This window comes from Eucalyptus grandis, chromosome 2 (genome assembly GCF_016545825.1).
Source record: "Eucalyptus grandis isolate ANBG69807.140 chromosome 2, ASM1654582v1, whole genome shotgun sequence".
Lineage (NCBI taxonomy): Eukaryota > Viridiplantae > Streptophyta > Magnoliopsida > Myrtales > Myrtaceae > Eucalyptus > Eucalyptus grandis.
In genome coordinates, this window is record NC_052613.1 from 18,314,149 (window position 1) to 18,326,569 (window position 12,421).

Sequence of the window (12,421 nt, forward strand, 5' to 3'; positions counted from 1 at the left end):
AAATTATTATTTTTTTACGAAACAAATGGAGACTAAACTATTTCTTAGTTTCACAAATATTCCCACTCTCTCAAATTAATCTTCATCTTATAAGAATGGTTGATATTTCTTTAAAGGGTTAATACCTTGAAAAACCCCAAACTGGTACACCCGTGCCAAATTTACCCCAAACTATTTTTTTGACCACCAAAAACCTCAAACTGATATACTTTTGACAAATTTACCCTAAACTAGCACACTTGTGACAAATTTAACCTCTGTTAGTTTTAGTTAAATTTTCTTGTTAAATTATAAAGTTAAATAACACGTGATAATTAACCGGCATATCAATTTGGGATTTTACACTCTATTTGTCACATTTTATAATTTTTGTGATTTTTTTGTGGTATTAATCTAATTTTTTGGAGGGTATATTAGTCACAAATTTACTATTTTGGTGTTTTTTGTGGTCAAATAAATTAGTTTGGGGTAAATTTGTCATAAATGTACCAGTTTAGGGTTTTTTTATAGTTAGTCGGGGTAAATTTGTTACAGGTGTACCAGTTTGGGGTTTTTCATGATCAAAAAAATAGTTTGGGGTAAATTTGTCATAAGTGTACCAGTTTGGGGTTTTTTAAGGTATTAACCCTTCTTTAAAATACATACATGTCAACATACTTGAACTTTCTGCATTGGATATTATCACGGAGGGTCAATTTCAATTGATGTAAATGCGTGAATGGATATCGGTAAATATGTCGGTAATGGTTTTTGATTTTTTGTGAAAGGAAAAGTAATTTGCAGCGTGAGTACGAGTTTAAAGCTTATCTTTCTTTACCTCATTCCTTTTGCCTCTCTCTCTCAAGAAAAAACAAAAGTACTACTGAACGCGGGGCGTGCTGTATATGACGAGAGCCAAACGACATTTCCATCGTCAAAGATGCAAACAGTTAATCGAAAACGAAACCCTGCAATCGACATGAACGTTATTTATCCATAAAATATGAAACGATTAACTTTTTATTTCAATCCTCTGTTCACGGCCACGAATTGCCGCTGCTGTGTCACGCACGGAGAGAAGGCCAAGCCAATTTCTACTCCAAGTCACGTACCCTACAGCTGGTGGTCTTGCCTCCCGCCAGCACCAAACCGCATCCCAGCTGCTGAAGGAAGACCCCTCGACTGCACCAAAGGAGGCGGCTCGAATGCAAAAGCCACCGCTCACCTCTTTTCATCCATTCTTCCTCAGCCGCTTACTTGTTTTCCCTCTGCTCGTACTAAACTAAGCAGCCGCCGCACATCCCTCCGTTCACCAGCCAGCAGCTCAGCTCAAGCAGCACGACACCACGTTTCGGGACTAGAGGCAAGTATATATCCTCTATTCTATCTTATATGGTGAAACGCGGACTCCTTGAGTGCCATAACTTTGCAAAAAGGATACTTAAGTGCCAAAATCGGAGCAAAATAATTCACTTGAGTGTCAATCCGGCCAAATTACATACGTGGCATTTTTCCAGCGGAAAAGTGCAAAACGTGTCGTTTTGCATGCTGACGTGACCAAATAATACAAAAACGACGTCGTTTTGGGCTAACGTGGTAAAAAATAATATAAAATCAATTAAATTAAACTTAAACTTAAATTTAGTTAAAATATTTAAAAATAATAATTTAAAAATTAAAAAAAAAAAATGGGGGAGGCGGCCACCGTTACCGCTTTCCCGCCGTCGTTGGGAAGGGCTGGCAACGGAGGGGGAGGGTCAGCTGGGTTGTCTTTCATAAAAGTCGTCCCTTAATTGTTGTTCTTCAACATACTTTAAATTTAGATTTTTCGAAATTTGTATGATAAAAATATATTTGAAAAACGACCAGGTCCATATATCTGTTTTTCGGACATGAAATCGACCTTACTGAATCCTTCTCAGTGCATGTATTTTAACTTTGTATACTTATTGGGTATCCGCCGAACTCATGTTGTTGACTGTTGAGGCTTTTTACAAAGTAAACTTGTTACTCATGAAACAGATCATATTTATCTAATGCGGAGTTCTTAACCAAAAATCGTGCATGTCCGGTTCGGCCTCAGAGCGACCTTGGTTTTGCTAATTTTTCCTTGGGGTGTCTTCATAAAATTCATGCCTTAATTATTGTTCCACGATATACTTTAAATTTGGATTTTCGAATTTCGTATGATAAAAATATATTTGAAATCCATAAATTTGTTTTTCGAACATGAAGCCGACCTTTCCTCAATTTCCATTTTCCACAGAATTTTTGAATAAGAATTTAGGTGAGTATCCTTCATGAAAGTTATAGAGTACATCCTAAACTAACACATAAAATTTTCATGGTTTTCCGAACCCATTAATTGGCAAAACATTTATCTTTTTGTTCTGTCATGTTCGGGAATTTTCTACTGTTTCGGTTGGGGTTACTAAAAATTAAATAACACTGTATAAGCTGAATTGACTTCGGGAACTTCACGGAAAATGTTCCAGGGGATTTTGTCTATCTTATGTTAAAATTTTGTTATTTTTTGAAACCCATTTACCTAGACCACATTTACAATTTCAAAAAGTGTTCAAAACACCAGTATAGTGCAAGTTTTGTGGATTTTGGGATGGAACTCTTTTCACGACTTATTTGGTTTTGCCTACTAATGAGTTTTATACAAGTTCGGTGATCTATAAGTGGATAACAATTTGTTGGTTCCAAACTTGAGTTCCCTAGTAGTAATAAGGTCAATGGTATTTTTGAATTGAATTATTGAATTGCCACATCATAGTATGGGTGTGTGACTTGGGAATACCGTTGGTCCTTGAGATAACAATACCTGAATTGTAATAGGGATGCCTGGAGGGGTAATTGGGTTCTTTCGGATGCTTGAGCGGTTCCCTCTAATGTCCTCACAATGCTGGATGGATGCGAGATGCTCGGGGGGTAACGGGGTTCTCCTAAGGATCGTGCAATTGAATTCATATTGAACATGATCTTGGCATTTTCAAATTCCATTTGAGTTATTGGTCTTCTTGCTTTAGAAAATCTATCTTGAAGAAGGTTTTCGAGCAAGTTGATTTTCAAATGAATCCCTATGCTTTATATTGAAGTTTTCCTTGCCATTACAATGATTGGTTTATGTAGTATAGACTGTTGGACTTTCTGTTTCCTAAGTTTAGGCTCACTATTGTTGATTATCATTTTTTAGATCAGTTGTAAATATGCCAATCCTTCTTGCCTTTTCTTCCATTAGTTACAGTGCCTTGGTGGTCCTCACCCGGAACATGTCCGAGTTCAAAGATCTGAATTTTCTGTACTTCACCTTTATCTATTGCATATTGATATTGACCATTGATGTAGGAGTCCCGATGGGCCTAGTACTCTTGGGGTTCATTACTGTTTATACACATGTTGGAAGACATCTTGTGGAGCTGATCCCACATCTAGGCAGTGGATGACGATGATGGAAGTACGATAGACTAAGGCAAGGGTAAGACAGTGAAGTAGCATTTATCCGGGCAACGATTTTTTAGCGTACTAGTGCCAAAAGATAGGTGGCGAGGTGTGCTAAGGCAGTCCCAAGAATGGGTAGTACCATGTACGTACTTTTGATGTAGTTTGAGATGATATATCCTTTTTGAAATCCCTTCAGTATACCCAATCATGTCATCTAAAGTAAATAAAATAAGAAATGAAATGTATTAGTGTTACATCTAATTTTGGAAAAATAAAATTGCATTTTGAACAAATAAAAAGAAAAAAATGGGGAAATTGATTTGATTAATTATGCATGGAAAATTGAAATTACGATGGATATTCGGATTTTGTTAAATGCAGAAGATTTAAAAATTAAGTGAATAAGGAGCAAGAATTTTTGCAAAATAGAAGAAATTCAAGCAAGAAGAAATTCGAGCAAAATCAGTAATCAAGCGAAATCAACTGGTCTGATTTATAGTTCGATTTAATGTGACCGGAAATGGGCTCGGAAAATGCCATACAAAGCGGCTTCGGAATCATTATAAAAGAGAAGTCCATTTTTTGTAACAAAAGGGGGGGCGAAATTCTTGTTCGGTCGAAAATTTAAACACAATAAGGAGAGCTTGTTTTCTTTCTCCTTTCTTTCGTTGGGGAAGAGGGAAAAGTCAAAAAGAGAGAGTGAAAGACACGTGAGCGCAGAGAGTGGACGTGCGAATAGGCAAGAGAGAGAGAGAGAGAGTAAAAAAGAGAAGTAAAAAAAAAACGCCACTGTTCATCTTCTCCGTGGCCTCCCTTTGCCGCGTGACCGACCCCTGCGCCACTGGTCTCCGAACTGCACCCCCGGCCTCCGCCGCATCTCCGCCACCGCGCCTCTCCCCCGCCGGTGATCCCTGCTACCCGGATCGACGCCCACTGCCGCGCCTCTGCACCCGCGACCTGCTGCTGCCCAGCCCGACGCCGGAGCTCCGAAGCCTGCCGCTCCTGACCTCGCCGCGCCACCGCGCCGCTCGCCTCAGCCCAGCACCCGACACCTTTGCGGCCCCGCCTTGACCGCCCGTTGCAGCAACCTGCACTGACCCCCTCTGCTCCGCCTGCAACTGCACCACCGCCCAGTAGCTCGAGGCGCTGCTGCTGTTCTCCGCCAGACGACCCAACGCCGTTGCCTCCTGCTCGCTTGTCACCGAGGCAGAGTGCCGCCCGATTCGACGCACCCCTGCGCCGGAGCTCGACGCCGTCGCCGCCCAGCAGTCCGCGACGCCCCGACGCCAGCCGAGCCCCGCACCGCTGCCGACGTCGCCACCCAGCGACCCGCGGTCCAGCTCCGCCTCCGCCGCTGCTCCGAGCTCGAGCCCCTCACTGTCGCCGTCCGCCAGCTCCCGCCGGAGTCCCGACGCCGGCCACCGTCCGTCCGGCGCCCATCAACGCTGCAGCAAGCCCCTCTTTCTTTAGGTCGTTTAGCTTTTTCTTTTTATTTATTTTGTTTTATTTTATCTCATTTTAGTTTATCTATTTAAGTTGTAATATTTGATGTCAATAAATTTTGTAGGCATTATCCGCTAGGATTTTGTCCGGAATTAATATAATTATTAATTTAATTCGAGAGATCGGATTATTTTTTTAATTATACTAATTTTAGGCTTTTGGTATAATTTTAATTGTTAAATCATTATAATTACTAATTTGATCCGTAAGACTTGGATCAGATTTTTAATTATTTTGATCTCTTTAATCGCGATAATTAGGGTTAAGATAATCGTTAATTTAACCTGTGAGATAACATGTTATTTTTTTCGATTATTTTAATCCTTTATTTTGTTGATAGCTTAGATTTAATATTTATTTAATAATTACTTATCTTTTAAAAAAAAAAAAAAAATCAAAAAAATCAAAATTTTGCATGAGCATAGGTTTAGTAAATCAAACATGTAGGTTTAGTAAATTAGAATTTTCTTAGGATTACATTTTTAGGGTTGCATTTTTTAGAAATAGGTTAGGATTGGACCTAAATTAATTTTTTAGATAATGTTCACACATTTTAATTATCTCATTTTCCAAAAAAAATAGTTTTCTGAGATAGGAAAGGGTTTAAGTCAAATTAATCCCTAGAATAAATTAGAAAATCATCCCTTTTAGATAGTTTAATTAAGGTTTTATTAATTCCGAGTTTCAATAAAAAAAAAAAAAAATACTAGGTGCATGTTGACCGGTTTGCATAATAGGATCATTTAATCAGAATTTGTTCATTAGTGAAGTTAGGTCATGAGGTGCATAATAACTAGTTTGCATAATGGGCCAATTTAATTAGAATTTTCATATTAATAAGATTAAGTCATTTAGTAAAAATTGCATTTTTATAAAAGAATTCTAATTTTCTAGAAAACCAAAAAAAAAAAAAAAAATTTGTTTGCTTTGTGTGATGCAATTTATTTATTGAATGCTTGAGCATCTGTGTGATTACCATACTTGCATGATAATGATTTAGCTTAAAATAAATCCAAAGCTACCTGCAAAAAATATTTTGAAAATTAAAAGAAATGGTACCGAAATGGCATTAGAAAATTCTAGTGTAATCAAGTCCCCGTATCTTTAGTCTCCGGTTCGTAGGAGTAAAATAAATTTCCCTTTATTTTACTTAGGTGTCTAATCGACCTACCATAAACTGATTAGTGGCGACTCCTAGATAATAACCTCTTGCATATTTAAAAATTTAGACTTAAGTCGCGAATTGGTATGGGCTTGGGAGAGCCCGAGCTAAGTTTAAAAACTTAGTAGTCCATTAACCTAGTTTTAGGTGGTGCACTCGAAAAACTGGTTGCGACAATTAGCCTGGTTTATATTTGTGCGTGTGTTCCTTTGAATGTTGATTGCCCCGAAATGTTCCTAGTACATTTATGCTTATGCTTGCGAAGGTGAAAGAATAGATCCTTGTCCATTTATGCTTATGCTTGCTGATGGATTTTTCTTTTTTTGATGGGCCTGAGTTGGCCCGTCCACTCATGTTAGGTCCAGAAGGCCCGGCCCGTGAGTTGAGGGCCCATGGAGGAAGTTATTTAAAAATAAAGAAAAATCAGAGAGGCGGTTAATAAGAGATTGAAGGGTTACGTATTCTAAAAAGGAATAAGAGAGATTACGCTCTCTTGCTCTCTGACTTACGTTTGCTCTCTGACGCATGTCCTCTCTTAGAAGAACTTACATCCTTTCAGACCGCTCTCTCCTAAAGAACAGTTTATCATCTGAAGAACGGCGTAGTTTATCCCTCTTTGATTCGCAACACCGGGGTTTAGTCTGTGGAAACAAGGTACGTTCGTTTATGTGATGTGCCTTACGATCGGTGATTCATGAATTTCTTAGGCTTCGCTTCCGCTACGTTTGTGATTGATTTTGTGTCGAATCACCGTTTTGGGAATCCGTTTCCCAAATCTCAACCCAACATTGGTATTGGAGCCTTTTAATCATGTTTCCCTATTACTGTTTATATTGATTGATTGTTTTTTGGTTAAACGTCATTGTTAATCGTTTTAGAGAAAGATAAGCCTCGACGCTTGTCGCGACCAATTTTTCGGGTTTGAACCACCAAGGGTTTGGCTAATTGATTGTTAAGCCTAGACTTAACTCGAGCTTTCCCAAGCTCATACCAATTCGCGACTTAGGTTTGAATTGTTAACATGCAATTTTTTTAATTAGGAGTCGCCACTAATCTTGTCACGCCCCGAACCCCGAGACACGTGAACAACCCGCCATGGTCATGGAAATGCGACATTCCCAGGTAGTGTCGCCGACCCTGATTTTAATTTTTAATGCGCAAGCGGAACGTACTAAGAAACCCCTTACAAAAGCATTACGGGATAGGATAGCAGGAACATCAACTCGAAATCAAACATCATACTTTCAAACATCATCATCATTACAAGGTTTACGAACATCAACAGGATCCAGAGACTATGCACCAAAAATGGGTCAGGGTTTATGTGCATCAAAAAGGGTCAAGAGCACTCTCTAGCGTCTGGTCCACCTCCCAAAGTCGACATACCATCCATCTCAGGGATACCGCCATCTACGGTCTGTAATGTTTTTCCCCAAACTGGGATGAGACTTTGTCTCAGCAAGTTCAACCCCTCCTAAACCTCTATTAGAAAGTAAATACGCCCAGTAGCTTAGCCACAACAAAGATAGAAGACTTACCTCGGCTTAGCCTCATCTCGAGTTAGCACAATTTATATAATTCAACCACGTACAATTATGATAACCAACCAACCATGGTACAATCACATCATCAAAACAATTCAACCACTTGGATCGTCTCAGCGATCAATCGACTCGGCCGATTTCATGTCATTCTAGCAAATCGATTACTACTTCCAATCTCGACCCTATAGGAAGGCTTGATAACCAGTGGCAATCACGGCCCCACTCGGCACGACCTTTAATTAGGTGGTCCATCACGGCCTCACTGGGCACGACCTCTCATAGGTGGTCCATCTCGGCCTCCTTTGGGCACGACCTCTCATAGGTGGTCCATCACGGCCTCACTGACACGACCTCTAATAGGTGGTCAATCACGGCCTCATTAGGCACGACCTCTCTTAGGTGGTTCATCGCGGCCCTATTAGGCACGACCTCTCATAGGTGGTCCATCCCGGCCTCGCTAGGCACGACCTCCAATCGGTGGTTAATCACGGCCTCGCTAGGCACGACCTCTAATAGGTGGTCAATCACGGCCAATCTCCCATCAATTCCCACACTTAGGGTTTTCTAAAGAATCCTCATATATCACAATCACACTCAATTCATCACAACCAATCATCAATTTCAAATTCTACTAGCACAGCAACGATCGGCACGAAATTCTAAGAATTTAGGGTCCCAAAATAATTTTTCGGAATTTATTAAATAATTAAATTTATTCCGAAAATTAATATAATAATAATATCCATATTTTTCACGATATACGCTCAATTTATAATATCCAATCATCAATTTCAAAATCCGACAACACAGCGCTCGGCACAAAATTCTGAGCAAACTGGGGTCAAAATAAATTTTTCGAGTTTTTTTTTTTTTTTTTCAAATAATATTTTAATGAATTTCGGAATAAGATATATTATTAAATAATTCAACAATTTCGAAGCATTTATTTAAATCATAAATAAACTCCTTTAAGTCACAACAAGGTTTATTTTAAAAATAAACATACTTAACCATTAAACTAAACACACCTTACCTTAATTAATCACCTTAATATAATACACACTAATTAAGCCAATCCCTCCACCTAATCTCAATCAACTTAAGCTAAACATACTTAGGGCATCATTATCTCGCTAATCGCGGGTTAGTGAGGTAAACTCACCGGAATCGCTTTCCGACGGGTCTCCGGCGAAGAGCACGACGACGCCGACGACAAACCTACACGGATCAAGACCAAATGAGCACAAAAGGGGACCAAACCGAGCTTAAAAGGAGCTGGTTCTTGCTGGTTTTTCCAGCAACTAACCGAGCTTGGAAGGGGACGGAACGGTGGCTGAACGGGCGGAGGAAGACCGGCGGAGGCGGCTAGGACTCGGGACGGAAGCTCACGGCGACGGATGGCGGCGACGGGCGGGCGACGAACGGCGACCAGCAGCTCGGGCGAGGAGACGACGGCGACGGAGACGCGACGAACTCGCACCCGGGGCCTCACACGCGGACGAGCGGCGAACGGCGACGGCGTGCGACGGCGGCGGCGGAGACGCGACGAAGGGCGGACGGAGCTCGGCGGTTCCGCTGGTTTTTCTCACGCACACTTCTCTCCCTCTCCTCCAAATTCGAAATCCCCTTCCCAAGGTGCTAGAGGTTGAAGATGAAGTGGATGGGACACCCCCACTTTTGGTGGGCCAATCGGCTGGCGACACTTGTCAAGCTCTCCTTAATTTTGGCCTCCACCATGACATCACCGCTGATGTCACTCTCACTAACTCAAATCTTCACAACATCTTCCAATAGGTCCCAATTCATTTTTCGCCGGGGTCAAGTTCTTGCATTTAATTATCTCAATTTCCATCAATTCTCTTCTAATTGAGTCTAAATTAAAGTCCATAAATTAATCCAATGATCCTAATAAGGTATGTGACATGACCGGCTTCCAACTTCTAAGTTCAATCCCAATTTTACGGTTGAATTCAATCAGGTGCGATTTATTTCTCGCTAATCCATTGAGTAGCTTTTGGGGAAATTTTCTTGCATCCAACCCGAGGGTGATCAGTCCCCAAGTCGACGCGGTAAAATTCCTTAATTACTTCACTCAATAAACTAGTTCCTCGTGAGTGGCCAACTCTAAGAGACGAACTACATGCACGGATGAATTGCCCGACTCAATTGACTGAAAATAAAATTGAGAAAAATCGGGATGTCACAAATCTATTTTTTTGGTGGGTCGATTAGAAACCCTAGTAAAGTAATGGGAGATTTACTTTACTCCTACGAACCAGAGACTAAGGGGGGGGACTTGGTTACGTTAGATTTCTCTAACGCCCTTTCGGTACCTTTCTTTTTATTTTGAAAAATATTTGGCAAGCAATTTGGATTGATTTTAAATCTATTTTCCTAACATGTGAGGTGCTCATGCGGTGCGCAAACCACCAATTTAACACCCAAGAAAGCAATTAAATGATACGAACTTACCTCAAAGCAACGAAAGCATCTGCAATGTTAAATTAAAATCCACATCAACAACCCTAGATATGGTTTCTAATTAACACGCAATTTCCCAATTTTTGTTTTCACTTTTCTTAATGAGAATCTAATCTACATGCAATGCAATGTTACTAATCTAACATGTAGTGATATGGCATGGCAATATAGCCTAAACTATATGACATGGATAAAAGAAATGCAATAATTAAATGTGCAATCTAAATTAACTCAAATGACTTAATTCTAATGACGTGCGATGCAATGCAATGACGTACACGATTATTTCAATTAAAATGACATGTGAGCTATATGTTACGCAACATTTATCAAATGACCTAATCTGATGACGGTAAATTTCTAATTAGAAATGAACCTAACAATAATCACTAAATGACGTGCATTTCATGAACCTAAATCTATATGACATGCAAATGACATTTTTATTTTAAAAATGCAATCTATCCTAGAAATTGCAACTAATTTATCCTAAGCCAAATTTTATGAAATTTGAAATGATCTAGCTAGATTAAGATTCTATCTAATTTAAATTAGGGATTAAGTCATATTAAATCCTAATTTAAACTAAAACATGATCTAAATCTAAAATGCAATTTATCTAAAAAGATGATCTAAATTTAAAATGAAACATGCAATTTTATCTAATATGCCATGACAATGTCCTAATTATATATGACATATGCATGATGACTTCTTTTTGTGTTTTTTTTTTATAAAATTCGAAATTAAAATTGCCAAATAATTAAACATGTAATTCAAATTTAAAACTAACATCCTATGCATTTTTGGATTTTTTTATTTAAAAATTCAGAAATAAAATTGCAATCCTAAACATGCAAGATAATAAAAACAAACCTAATCCTTATTCAGATTTTTTTGGATTTTATTTACAAAAATAAGATTGACTCAACCAACTTAACGCCATGAAATCAAACAAGATAAGATTGATATCTAAAAATCGACAAACCATATCTCGCGCATGAGATCGGGTTGGCCAACTTTAAATTAAATCATGAATCGAATCTTGGGCTTGAGATTGGATTGTCGATTTTTATAAAGGATTGCGAGTCGGATTTCGGGCGCGAAAATTGGACTGTCAATTCTAATTTCATAGGTAGTCTCATGTCGAAATCTCAACCATTCATTCGGAATAATCCTACTAAAAAAAACAAAGTAAATAAATGAAACTAACATAAAAAATAATAATAAAGTAAATAAAAAAGAAAAACTACCTAATTGATTTTCCTTTTTTTCTTTTTCTTTTTCTGTTTTCTTTTTCCCTTCCCAAGCACGGCTTGCTCGTGGCAAGTCACCTTCGGAATCGGGCGTCGGGTCAGCGGGGATCGCCGGCGAAGGGGGTTCCCCGAGGCAAAGCAAGTGGGCGTTTGGCATGGGGCTTTGCTTCGGGGCACCGAGGAGGCGCGAGCAACAGCGATGTGGGCTGGGCGGCGTCGGGTCACGCGGGAACAGCGGCACACGGCAGCCGAGCGTCGAGGAAGAGGCGAGCAAGGGCGCTGGACTTGGTGCTGCAGATCGCCGAGATTGGGACAACGATGGTGTCGCGGAACTGCGGGAGCGAGCGGGTCGTCCGTCGCGGGTCGGGCGTCGCGGCGCGGGGCGGGTGCTCGGACAACGGGCGAGAGACGGTGGGTCGTCGGCAACGGCAGAGACGGAGGGGCCGTCGGGCACTGCCCCAGTCACGGAGTAGAGAACTCGGGCGGCTGCGGCGAGGAACTGGGCGTTTGGATTTCGGCTCGGCGGCGCGTCAACCGGCGCGGTGAAAGGCGGCAGGTGGAACCGGTGAGGGAGACTCGGAGAAGATGATGAACATGAGCCTTTTTCTTTTTCTCTTTTTCTCTCTCTCTCTCTCTCTTCCTGCCGCACGTCCTTTCTCCTCTGCTTTTTGCTGACTCTTGTCTTTTCTTTTTGACTTTTCCAAACGGAGAGAAACCCTAGACCGAAACTCTCTTCCCTTTTTTTTTTTTTTTTTTTTTTACTTTGTCCAGAAAAGAACCCCCCGGCGGGTCGTGTACACACGGTTGCTTTTATAGGGGGTAAGAGATAAGCTTTCGATTTTTCCTTCAAATCTACATCCGCGATACATTTTCACCAACCGATCACTATTGATAAAGATTTAAGATTACGATGAATATTTTCTCGAAAATCCAAATCTCGCAAAGATAAATCGCAATATTTTTTTCACACATGTGCTTTTATCCAAAATATTCATATCTCGGAAAAATTTCAAAACTTTTATTTTCACGAGATAATTAAAAAACAT

General features: G+C 40.1%; 1 protein-coding gene across 1 annotated transcript; it reads right to left on the minus strand.

Annotated features, from left to right (window-relative positions):
- Positions 1 to 4,343: 4,343 nt before the first annotated feature.
- LOC120290546 (cysteine proteinase 7-like) lies at positions 4,344 to 7,504 on the minus strand. The gene is made up of 3 exons (XM_039306841.1): positions 7,481 to 7,504; positions 7,359 to 7,389; positions 4,344 to 4,783 (listed from the first exon to the last, which is right to left on the minus strand). The coding sequence occupies exons 1-3, from the start codon at positions 7,502 to 7,504 to the stop codon at positions 4,344 to 4,346; spliced, it is 495 nt and encodes a 164-aa protein (XP_039162775.1).
- Between the last annotated feature and the right edge of the window lie 4,917 nt (positions 7,505 to 12,421).

Coding starts and splice junctions, on each gene's coding strand:
- LOC120290546 (XM_039306841.1), bottom strand. CDS start 7,504: ATGGCGGTATCCCTGAGATGGATG. Junction 7,390..7,480: donor CGGTATCCCTGAGATGGATG/GTATGTCGACTT, acceptor TTTGGTGCATAG/TCTCTGGATCCTGTTGATGT. Junction 4,784..7,358: donor TGTTGATGTTCGTAAACCTT/GTAATGATGATG, acceptor AGCTCGGAGCAG/CGGCGGAGGCGGAGCTGGAC.